Consider the following 12,801-nt stretch of genomic DNA (forward strand, 5'->3'; position numbering starts at 1 on the left):
CTATGTCCCAAATTGACAAAATCTGAATAAAATTCTCCTCCAACTGATTCTGCGACCTGAATACTACCAGAAAAGCAGTATCAAATCTGAAAGCAGTAACCTTTCTATGAACAGCAGCGAGACAGTACGCAATTATTCAGACTATTGGACAACATGGTTTCTTAAATGATTTTCAAATGAAGAACAGAACAATGATTTGCAAATTATTCAGCTTATTGGTGGTACAGCAGCGAGACAGTACGCTAAATACTCAGACTTCACACTGAACAGAAAAGAATCAGAGAAACTGAATTCTTACCTTAAAATCTAAGGCCCCATTTAATTCAAAGGAAATTCATAGAAATTTTAGAGGATTTTATTCTTATAGTAATTTTTCCCCTATGAAATCATATAAAATTCCTATGGAATGACTTTTTCCATACAAATTTTGAAGAAAATTTAATAAGAGGTAGAACCTCATGAAAAAAACAATCCTTTTGAGTCTTTATCTCCCCTTAAATTCCTGTTTTTTTTTCTGTGATCCAATTAAACTGTTATTCTTACGTTTTTCCTGTGTTTTTCAATTATATGTTTTACACTTACATTACTGTCAGAATCCTATGTTTTTTTCTATTTCTTCGTTTTTTTCATTCACGTGATTCTTTCAGGGGCCCTAAAAGAGAGAATATTGGGCTATTATCAGTTTACACCAAAATTTTTTTACCAAATTACAGAACAAAATAGCATTATCCGAAACTAACGTTGTGAAGAAATAAACTCAAGCATCACAATCAGTCAGAAGTAGTAGGGATATCTCCGACCTTCTCGAAATACCAAAACAACATGTACCATTAGTCTGAATGTACATGTTATCACAAAATAAAGAAAAATCCCGTTTGACATCACAGGATAAATTCAGAAAATAATCTGGCAAATGTTCAAAATTATGGTTCTGAATTCAGATACATGACATGAAAAATTCAGACAATTATCTCGCAATTATATCTGAATCTCAATCCCTCATCATCTTCATGAGACGGATGTTCCTAAAGTGTCCTGGTCTGAGAACAGGGGGAAAAAGAATTATATCAAAATCCAACCAGCTGAAGCATTTGAATTCACGAACATTGTTGCTTGCAGGATCACAATAATCAACGTCACACTGATGAAAATAATTAACACATACGCCCCATGTTTTCAGTTTTATATATTGATCAGCAACTCACATGTATTGCATCAAATTCAGAATCTCATATCTTATACTGGAATTGTTAGATACAACTGCAAGTGGCATGCACATGTACAACTGTACTGTAAGGTCAATATTACTATGTATTCCTGGCGAACAACTAGAACTGCTGAGAATCACAATGGTGACCACCTAATATCTGCCAAGTCTGTAAATCTAGATAAGAAAAGCATGGTGTGTGAAGAAATAGTCATTTGGGCATTTGGCATATCCATAACACTCGTAGATGTAGTAATACCCCCGTTCCAAAGATAAAAACTTAGTGCTGAATGAAACATTGACATCTGGGCAAAATTGTCGTCTGCAATCTCAACACAAAAAACCAGCCATCTGAAGTGGCTATGTATTGGATATCCGTGTTGCATGTGGGATCAGGTGTTTTGGAAGAAATTCCATACCCGGAGGAGCTCAAGGAAGACACAACAAAGTGGATGCCATAGACCTGGTTTTGTCTTAGAAAGCCCTTAATCAGAAATGAAGCTCACCTTTGACAACAAGTGTTTGGATGTGGGAATTTATGTATGGAATTCTCAGACTAACCGTTTAGATTGCAGGAATTTCTTTATGAAATTCCTTTAGTAATGCTGTGCATTGGAGAAAATTGCAACCATCTTGTGTTTCCTTCGTGATGCCTTAGGACACCCTATTCTGTGCCGCAGTGAGCTTGAAACTAATTTAAGCACAGCGAGCCTACCTTGTGAAACTGAATGTTCCATTTTTCTGCGACGTGAATATGTGGCTTAAAAGACTTCAAATTTCTTACGTTAATAAGCGTACTATAATTGAAGACATTGACAATGACAGTCAAACTCTCACTGACATGTGACATGGGATGGAACAAAGTTGCCCACAGTACATATTTGTTCCCCACAGTATATAATTAGAAATTAATGTTGTTACATTTGTTTTTGGCTTCTCTTTAAATATCGAGTATTTTAGAAATTAATTGTAGTCAGCCATATATTTACCGCTGGTCTCTTGAGTATATATCTCGCATAAACCGGTGTGAATGTTTCGCACATCTTCCTTGAAATCACGCAAAAATGAGACGACAAAAAAAACTCACTAATATGTGACGAATTTCGACGCTTTATCATCCTGCCTGCTGCAAGATCTCACTTCTCGCCACAGATTTACGTTTAAAAATAAACGAAATTTAAGGGCAGAAACATATATAAAATATTGCTGAAGTCAGTTAGAGTGAAGGTGAATTTATTGAATGAATGAGAAGACAAAAGAAACATTTGCATCGAAGACATTTCTCAGTATAATGTCATACATTAAGGTCTTGACTGTTGTTAAATAAAATGTAAAAGGAGCACCTATACCTGCAGGTTCCCGTTCAGAACTTGTACAAACTTAACACCTCATTGTTCTATCTCAATAAACAAGCTCGCCTGCGGATGCAAACCTGCTTCCTCCAGTGTTTGGGAGTGTTTTTCTGGACCGTACGTTACCCTCGGGAAATTCGAAACAAGGCTGTACTTTTCTGCTTTCAAGCAATCCAAAGAATCAACATAGTCATACAGTGAAGTGATTGTGGTAGAACTGTGGAATCTCCTTTCTTTGCGCTCTCCTGTTGGAAAGCGTATAAGAACCTGCAAAATCATTAGCATGGTCATTTATTAGTTCCAAAGAATTTGCAGAGTGCAAATCACTAGTAGTTTAGAAAGATGTGGATGGTGGTGACATCTAAAATATACTCCTAAACAAACCTCCAATGCGTAGAATGCATGATGATTTGCACAGAGTGGAAATCGCCTGCAGCTTAGAAAGATCTGTGGTGACATCTAAAAATATTACTACTACTAAACAAACCTCCTGTGTGTAGAATCCCTGGTGTCTATAGATACATATATCAAAATTTTAGTCATGATGTATAGCTTTCAAAGCTATCATGCAGCTCCACAGAAATGAAGAAGATTACTCAAGCTTTCTGAATCATAACGAGTAGAAATATGGTCCAACTTTCCAAAGACTATAAATGTAGTTGTAACTCGTAAGCACATTATCCTAGCATAAGAATTGGAAAAGGTTGTTAAGGAAGATGGACAAAAATAATGTAAACATACCCGAGTAACATCAGGCCCTTTCTCAGGTTCAGCTCCAAGAGCCATGGCCTTCTCTTGTCTCCTCCTTGCAAGAGCAGCTTCCTTTTCAGCGGCTTCTTGGGCAGCCCTTTCTTGAGCCTCCTCTTCTTCTTTGCGCTTTCTCTCAGCCTCTGCAGCCTCTCTTTCACGCTTTTCCTGTTCCTCTCTCCGTTGGCGTTCCCTGGCCTGATCAAAAACAACATTAACAGCCATTAGTAACAACTAAATTGGGTTTCCCTTAGCATGGTAAATGTATTTTACAAAAAAATGGGGGAATTGCATGATAAGTTACTGCTATCATAAAAACATTTCAAATGGTGGCAGAAAAATTATCTGCACGGTTCTATGATCCACTTTAATCAATTTAGTAACTAATGTATTAGTTAGGGTATCCATTACCATGCACAAATATTGTCCTTAGAAAGGTACAATACCCTTAGCTGAAGAAACTGAAAACAAGCTGTAATAGACATAGATAAATCAGTCCTCCATTGCCACGTAACCACCCCAGACCCTATTGATGAACCCATACCAATGCACACTCTTGAACTATGAAGCATCATTGCATCAATAATATAAGAATGGACATGGCCTAAAAAGTTTAGCATACCTGATCAGCTTCTAGTGCAGCTCTATAAGCAGCATCTTGTTCCTCACGTAACCGTTGATTATTTAGCCTCTCTTCAGCTTCAATCCTTGCAGCAACGAGTGATGCACTACACTCTTCAACCACCCCTTGAAGAGTCGTTATCATCTCTTCAGGTGATTTGGGCCCCTCAATCTTTGGAACATAAAATGAAAATGCATGAGCAATATTGATTGATTGTATTGTATCCAGTAATAGCAAATAGTTAAAGAAAGCAATCAATGAACAAAACGATGTGGAACATATTAACTGACTTTAGCCCCAGGGCTACTATTGCACATGATGCACATATGATGGGACAGAAAAGAGGTGTTTTGTGCAGTTTCAATCTAGAATAAAACATTTTCAAGAACATAATGTTAGTCCTCACAATAGCATTCAAATACTAATGAGTGATGCTAACAACCAGTAGGATTACTTGTGAGTTGTGACTTGTGAGCACAAAGAAACACCGCATTAAGGAGCTGGACAATTATATTACTGCATAATTAACTATTGATATAGAAATCTATGGACCACAAGAGATCAAATAAAAAAGGGTTATCAGACAAAAAAGCAATTACAGCAAGTTTTAATTTCAATGCATATATTTGATAAATAGCCTGAAGTCCTGAACCCATCAATTATCTGCTTGAACCATGTGAACAAAACCTAATATTTTACTCTCACCTATCAATTTAGCCATCTAGAAAAATCATATCATCTGCTAGTATTAATACGATGAAGAAGTCAGCAAACAACATTTGATACTGCTGTAATAGTACTCTGAAATTTTATCTACAGGAATGTTTCGTGAATGTGTACAATTTACGAAACGATAAAGGTGATTACATCAAAGTACCACAAAAGTCTAAAAAAAGACAACGGTAATAGATTGCGTGCAAATAGGCCAAGTGGATTGCTCATAAGTAGAACAGTCTTTTCCCCCAGATCACCCTTCACAAGTTCAGTTCAGATAAACTCCAGTTTGGGATATATGTTAACTTAGTTTTCTAGGGTACTTGAGGGGCAAAGATAATTCATCCTTGTATCCTTCTCAGTAAGTGGCACAGTTTGGACCACAGCGCATTTCTTCAGAGTCCCAGAAGGAATAGGCAGAAAGACCCTGTATTTGTTTCTGTTTTAAACCACTGTTCCTAAACAGCTCCTCTCCCTACTCCCCTCTCGAGACGGGGGGGGGGGGGGGGGGGGGGGGGGGGGGGGTTCCATGTTTGGCCTCTGTATTTGTGCATTCTGTTCTTAATGAAATTGGGTGGTCTCCTTCTGCCATCCCAGCAAAAGAATGTTAATAGGCAATATCACAAAATTTCTAGTATCTTCAGAAGTAGTTGCTGAAATATATGTGTATCACACAAAATTCAAGCTAGTGCAATTAACAAGGATGATGTAAATGACAGTGTCCTACATCATGTTTTGCACATGGTAGTTGGTGGTCGGGGATGATTAAAGTGGGGAATTTGCGTTTTGAAATTTTGAAGGTCTAACTCTCACCAATTTAATCACATCAACAGTTTATGCGACCTAGGAATTTGAGTATACAGATAAACAAAAAAACAACCCCCCTCTAAAACTCTCATATATAACTCATCCTGACCAAGAAAATGAATAGGAGCTAAAACAAAATCAGATCCAAAGTCACAAAACTCTAATTCATGAAACGAACCACTCAAAGAATGTATGACAACGTCTAATTTAAGAAAGCATATGACAAATATATCAAATCCTCCAAACGGATTTTAAATTATGACAACATAAACACTTCCAAAATAATGAGCTGCACCAACTAAGTTGTAGAAAGCAATTGTATTAAAGATAGGGCGAGATAATCCTACTATAAGTGGCAGTGAGTCTGTATTCATAATAATGGCTAACTCTTGCAACTCCATCCCAATATTCTCAACCACAGAATGGCATGTCTTAACCAATCAAAACATTGTAATCAATATGGATGAGAACTTTGTAACCAATGGTCCCTAACAAGTTGATCTATTAATGAAAAGCACTGCTGACCTAAACTACAGCAATTTTAACGTTTCATACAAATGCCTAAAGTACAGTATTGTCAGTGTGATAATCCATAGTCAGCAACCCTAGAAACTACAGGGCACGGCAGTTAATCTTAGATATCAATTCCAATATATTTCGCATACATAATAAGTGACAGGGATCAACACCATACCTGCCGCAACAACACAATTCTCTGGTTCGTAGATGCCATGACCACCGCACAGAAGGGGAACCTTGATGCATTCAGGCTGTTGCTCATCTTGAACCCTTCGGTCCTTCTGATACTACCACCCCACGCAACAAAGTTCTCATCAATGAAGGCCGCCACTGGCTCAGAGCAGAGGCAACCGCCGCAGAAAGCTGGGGTATCCGGGTGATCAGGAGAGTGAAGGTACACGAAGAGAAGCTTGTACTCGCGCTGCGCACGCTGCAATGCATCCGCGAAGCCCTCGGCGACGAAGCGCGGGCCACGGCTGGCGCCAAACTCGAGCTCGAACTCCGCCAGGAAGTCAACCGCCTCGGCAGCCGACGGGGGCAGCTCGAGGAGCCGGTCGCCGCCGCCGCCGCCGCTCCCCTGCGCGACGCCGAGGAGGGAGAGGGAGCGGGACAGCACCCCTCCGGCGACCCAGGCACCCAGGCGGATCGACCCGGCGATGAGCCCAACCCCACCAGAGACCACATAGAAGGGCAGCGTCACCAGCTTCCACGCGATCCCCGGCTGCTGCTGCTGCGGATGAGGCGGCGCCGCGGCCAAATCCGCCTCCCTCGGTGCCGACGGCGCGGAGTGGGCCGCCGCGGGGTCGGCGGGAGGGGAGGACGGGTTGGCGGTGATGGAGGAGACGGCGAGCTGGAGGTCCCAGTTGTGCGCGGCGAGGATCTCGGTGCAGAGGTCGTGGTCGGAGATGCCGGTGACCGCCTGGAAGTAGCTGACCTTGTCGTCGACGGTCTCCGCCATCGCGGCCGGCGGCGAGGCCGAGGGGGAAGCTAGGGTTTGGGGGGAGCGGCGGCGGTGGTGGTGGTGGTTAGCACGCGGAGTTAATCGGGGGGAGCGAATCGACCGAGGAGAAGAGGGAGGAAGACGAGTCTTAGTGGTGACGTCTGATCTTCCCCTCTTTCGAGTCTCGACGGATGGGAATGCGATAAAAACCACGAGACGCAACGCATCGAAAGGAAGCCTTTGCTATACAAATACAGTACGTTCTTTCCTGGTGAGTAGTTCTGGGGCCTCTTCGTTTCCAACGAATTTTGAAGAAAAATTAAAGAAATTAAACTGTTTTGTCTGAAAATCCTGTAAAATTTTTTATTCTGAAAAGGCCCTAATACTTGGGTATCTGCAAATTTGTTACTTGTTTTTTCGGATGCCATTCGAATGACGGTTCTAAAGGCATTTTTGTAATTTTTTAGTGTCAGTTTTCCAATAATATTTTAAACCAGTATCAAATTTATAGTTGTACCTTTATACTTCGTTCATATTTTAAGCGTATGGCGAGCGTATGGCGCCGTTTCCATTTATATTATTTGAAAATTCGTATATATTTTATTACTAAATATAATATATTTTAAGACTAACTTATATTTTCGTATATATACACAAGATTCTTAAGTCGAACGAATGGTCAAATGTATGTCAAAAAGTTAACATTATTGAAAGCAGGTTTACAGAAGTTTACTTGTAGAATCAGTGAATAAAATTATAATTGTGATGCTTTAAATTTGCCCTTTTAAACTTGGCTACCTAGTTAAATTTTAAACTTAATTGAAGCTAATTTTGTGTTTTTTAATCATAGTTTATTTTCTTAAATTGTAATATATGTAATGTTTTGCCTATAAATTATTTTATTCTTAATAAATCTTTTAGCTTATTAAAACGATAAGCAAAATGACGGGAACCGATGACTTGTACGGTTGTATGTACCGAACAGAAGTTTTTGTACGTATTCTTGTATACGGTTTCGTGCTGACGTCGATTGGAGCCGGTTGAAGCTTACCAATCAACATTAGCCAGCAGCGGTCACAAGTGTCACGAAATGTGCAAACTGTGGGGACTAGAACTAGAATGTGCCTCTTCTAGATTGTTCTTTTCAGAAGAAAGAAAAACTTATTGTCCCCTTTTAGGGGAAAAAAAAGATCATTACTTCTAACAAGGATTGCAACTGCACTCATCAAGGAGAGTACTTTCCAGATTAGCATGGTTTATTCTGCCAGTAGGAGAACAGAAACAGACATTTCACCGGTAAAATAGGCACAAAGATGATTTAACCATTTGGATTTCACATGAGGAATCGAGGATTTCAGAATTGCATACAGATTTTCTTTAAGAGATCAGAATACTCATTAGAAACTCGTAGGAAATTACAGTACATCCAAAGTTCTTTACAACAAAGATTATAGGGTGCAGCTGATAGGGTATGAAGATCATGTGTCACTTCCAGCAATACATTAATACGCTCAAACCTCCTCAATAAGAACCTTGGATTGTGCGTCCTTCTTTCTACTAGCCGTTTGCAATTTGCTGCTGCTGTTCAACTCCTCTAAAGATGCTTTCTGCACCTCAACAAGGCGAGCTAAAGATGGCCATGCCTCCTTTGGTTGCTCATGGACCCAGCATGTCATGAAGTACAACTTCCTATCAGCACCACGAAGCCTTTGGGTGCTGCGAGCTCTCTCCGTCTTGCCCAATTTCTCTGCCTTGAGCATCCTCTCACCAGTGTGAATGAGCCTGCGGAAGTCGCAGAGTGCGCAAACAAGCGCATTGCCTCCTAAGGAGAGAAGGCTGAGGACATCGTCCACGAGACCAGTAGCAAACCTGAAACCTCCGGTATGCCTGTAAGCTGGTGAGCATGTCTCCTCTATGCATGCCGTGAGTGCTTCAGATACTGTTTCAGGTTTAGCATCCTCCCCCATGACTTTTGACACAGACAATGCGACCGTAGAGGCACCAAAAGGGTCAGAGCTCCAATCGCCATTGTACAGGCGAAGGGTGAAGCAGTAACTGTACAATATATCAATCAAGTGAACAGCAAGCAGCGGAGATGGTTCCGATCTGGTCAGCTGTTTGAGTGATGGGAGAGGAGATTCTGGACCTTCTGGGATTTCACTGATGCTAGGCTCTGGGTCAGCCGTTGGATCTGACATAGCAGTGTCTTCCACACTCACATGTCTGATAAGCTGGCTTCCATCTGGGCTGAGGGATATCGATCTAGCAGAAGGATCTCTCCACCATGGTGTCCATGGCTCGATCATCTTGCTGAGTTCACCTGAAGCTAGAGCTTGACGAAATCTTCTGATCTCATCATCAGAGAGGTCTTCAAGCTTGATCTCATCTCCTGTTTGAAGAACAGACATGTATTCATATAGCAAGAGCTCAACAGAAACCATGAAGAACATGACAATATTTCCTGGGTTAGAATTCCAGTCTAAAATGACAAAGGCCATTTCATCATCCAACATGTAAATTGAAAAGCGAGCCATATTAATAGAACTTGAATATTGTATTTCAAGAAAATAAAGTAATAACTCAACATTAAAATAGTACAATAATCAGAAGTACATGCAAGAATGACAAACATGACAGCTTGCCAGCATTTGATTGACTAACTTATCCTTATACTATAGATGCATTTTGTTGGATCCACAACCTTTCAATGGAAAGGAGTACTGAACATAATTCTCATATGAAAATTACATGGGTAAGTCTAACTATCAATTCCATCAAAAGGTATGTGTCTATCTTAAATCAGTTCTCTCTTTTCTTACACTAGATTGCAAACAAAATTTAGTTGACGCAGGATGTTTAAGGAATGATTGGTTAGTGTGAACTTTTTAAGAAAACGCAGGCTTCCATAAATACGAAATAAGAATATCACAGGACTACAAAAAGCTACTGTTTAATCACATTAGGAAGGAATGAGAAGTAAACACATACCAGACATAACTTTTTGAATAAGTTCCTCTGACAGAATTGAATCTGCAGGACAAAATATGTTTGACATGTCAAAAGAAAAATCCTCACATATCAAAATGTCATACATGTACCACTCAACAATATAAAAGATAGTTTAGCATAATCATCGCAGCTGATTTACAACAGGTTGGCCATCAAAAATAAAATAAAATAAAACCATAATCTGTTAGATGCACCAAACAAAGATTTTGACCATACGAGCTACTGCAAAAAAATATGCAATCCACATGATCACATGGTTAGTAACGGGATCGTCCTTCCTAATGGTAGGAGGTAAATTTGCTTCAGTATTAAACTTTGTCCATAATATTTTAGTACTCAGAAGTCAGAACCATCTAACTGGAAGGTGCAAACAGTAATTATGGACTACCTTCTAATCATGTCCTTGCGTGTCTCTGGAACATCGGTCCAACCATCTCATTTAATGTAAATAGAGATGACGTAACAGTCATGGCAACTTGCACACCTAGTAATAAGCACTGACCAGATACTATACCGTCACATATTGTCTGTGTTAGAGAAATTATCATCTAGAGTAGATAACACTCAGAACCATTTAGATGATAAATAGGTAAACAGAAACCAGTCAGGCGTCTTATTTCTAGTGCTGACAAACTAGGATATGATTTTTCTACATTTACCAGTTTTGACAGAAAAACGGCTGGCAAATAGAAAAAAATACAATAATATGTTTCTATAGCTAACAAACTAAGAGATTGTAACTAAAACTTCTATTGACCATAGAACTTTAAACACTAATGCTTCATGTAAGCAGAATATAAAAAGGTAAAACACAAGCAATAATTCAAGCTTGACAGAAATAAAGGTTTCAATAAGAGTGAGGCAGATGCATTGCAGCGATAAGAAAATTTGAGCACTTGCAACAACCTCATCGCCAGTGATGAATCCTCAGCCATTTATATTTAGAATTTTAGATAAAAGAATAGCTAATGATTAATAGAGTACAAAACATAAGTCGGATAACTGGCACATCAACCATACCATCTTCACCTTCTGACTCCATTTCTTCTTCTTCCAAGTGGAACCTTTTGAGTATGTCCATCATCTTCTTCTTTGATTCATCTTCAGGTTGCATTTGCTTAAGCTCATCCATAACATTCTCACGCATGAAGGATTCAGTGCACTGAACACTGTGCCCCTACAGAGCAAAAATTAACAAAACATTATAGGTTACAAAAGCAAAAGGTGCAACAATGCAACCATCATTCTTCATTGAGATATAAATGCATACATTAACAGACACACAAATTCCTTAATATTAGTAATAAGCCCGTACATTACAACCGGCCTTTACCACTGGGAATGAACTAAGTGGTGTGGATGTAACATAAAGTACATGGTCCCCTTTTTTTTTCTTAACCAATCACTTTTTCTTGCTGGGGCAATTCTGTTTCTTTTTCCTGCAGGAGGGTGTGCTGTGTGCGAGGGGATTAGAGGAGAGACAACTCCATTTTTAAGTAGAAGCAATGAACAAAACAGAAACAAGGTTATCTCACACTAGTTAAGTAACATAAATGGTAAATTCCATGAGTTAGAAGTGAATACAACACTACAACAGTATATTGCACCCATATACGCAGACCCCTTAAATTATTTGACAGGATATTTCCTTTCAACAATTATTTGACAGTATCAATCACAGGCATACAGGCTCACTCAAGCTTGCAGTTTGTTGTATGTAGTACATAAATTAATGTGACAAAAATTCCAGCCTCTTCAGAAAGTTAACACCTTAGAGCAACTTGAAATGTTAAAATTCCAACGGCAAGCTTACTTGTGAACTAGAATAACCTGAGCCTATGTGGTTGGAAAACGGACAGATGCACTTTTAATTCATTTTCTGTCCCGTATGATAGATGAGATTTCTAAGTTTAGCACAGTATCCAGCCAGTTAGTAATGCAACCCTTTTCATGAAACTACATTGGACAGCACAATGAGAACTTCTGCGGCCTAATTGGCAGCAAATATGCACCATGTGACTGTGACTGCAAAGTAACTGGACACGGTCACGTATCAGACGAGCAGATTTTTAGCACAGAAACTAATGGCTATTATCTTCCAAAAGCATACAGCCTCAGTGCAGCAATTCTACAAACACTTTGTGTGCATCAGCACCCAGTACACCGAACCAAAACGAGCATGAAACCTCCCAGGAGCTGCTCTATAAGCAGCAAGCCTCGAGGTCACGAACCACGCAGCGTGCGAGCAGAAGAAGCGAGAGGAAGTTGCGCGCACCTTGTAGCACGGAAGCGAGCAGTAGCGAGCGTTGCAGCGGGGGCAAGTGTACTGCGCGAACTGCTTCTGGCACCTGCAACCACCAACCACAGGCGCGAGTGTAAGCATGAGCAAGCCACGTCGCGCCACCACCCACCCCGAGCTGGGGCTAGGAAGGCCGGGAAGGAGGAAAGGCGATGCTCACACGCGGCAGATGACCCTGGTTTCCGCGAACGAGGAGGAGGAGGCGGCGGCCGCCGCCGCTTCCTCAGAGACCACGACGTCCCTCTCCCTCTCCATCGCCGGCGCCGTGCACGCTTCTCGCTCCCTTCCCCCGATGCGCCGGCGAGCGGAGCCCGAGCGTCCCCGGCGGTCGGCGCGGCGGCCGCGGAGCCTTCTCGACGCCGGCAGAAGAAGTGGGGAGGTGGGCCTAAGCCCAATGCCCATAGGCCACACTTCTCAACGAAAAGCCCATGGGCCAAACGAAAAGCCCACTTTAGAAACCGACGGTTTCATGGGCCTACATGATCCGATTTCTCAAGTTGAGCCCATCAACTGCGAAACTGCAAATTTCATTTCGGCCTCCATAGAGATTCAGATCACACCTAGTTTACCATCTGAAACGCATAA

General features: G+C 40.7%; 2 protein-coding genes across 3 annotated transcripts; both read right to left on the bottom strand.

Annotated features, from left to right (window-relative positions):
* Positions 1-2,428: 2,428 nt before the first annotated feature.
* On the bottom strand, positions 2,429-7,104 carry LOC102704452 (plant UBX domain-containing protein 10). Its single transcript, XM_006661901.3, has 4 exons — positions 6,144-7,104; positions 3,929-4,099; positions 3,301-3,504; positions 2,429-2,826 (listed from the first exon to the last, which is right to left on the bottom strand). The coding sequence occupies exons 1-4, from the start codon at positions 6,924-6,926 to the stop codon at positions 2,596-2,598; spliced, it is 1,389 nt and encodes a 462-aa protein (XP_006661964.1). The 5' UTR covers positions 6,927-7,104; the 3' UTR covers positions 2,429-2,595.
* Positions 7,105-8,205: 1,101 nt separating this feature from the next.
* Positions 8,206-12,560, bottom strand: LOC102718116 (zinc finger HIT domain-containing protein 2). 2 transcript variants are annotated; one of them, XM_015841705.2, is made up of 5 exons: positions 12,377-12,560; positions 12,193-12,265; positions 10,947-11,094; positions 9,897-9,938; positions 8,206-9,297 (listed from the first exon to the last, which is right to left on the bottom strand). In XM_015841705.2, exons 1-5 carry the CDS (start codon positions 12,469-12,471, stop codon positions 8,420-8,422), a joined length of 1,236 nt encoding a protein of 411 aa, XP_015697191.1. In that variant the 5' UTR covers positions 12,472-12,560; the 3' UTR covers positions 8,206-8,419. The 2 variants fall into 2 exon arrangements, with proteins under 2 accessions (XP_015697191.1, XP_006662519.1); XM_006662456.3 differs by having other exon boundaries at positions 10,938-11,094.
* Between the last annotated feature and the right edge of the window lie 241 nt (positions 12,561-12,801).

The sequence above is a fragment of the Oryza brachyantha genome, chromosome 10 (assembly GCF_000231095.2).
Source record: "Oryza brachyantha chromosome 10, ObraRS2, whole genome shotgun sequence".
Taxonomy (NCBI): Eukaryota; Viridiplantae; Streptophyta; class Magnoliopsida; order Poales; family Poaceae; genus Oryza; species Oryza brachyantha.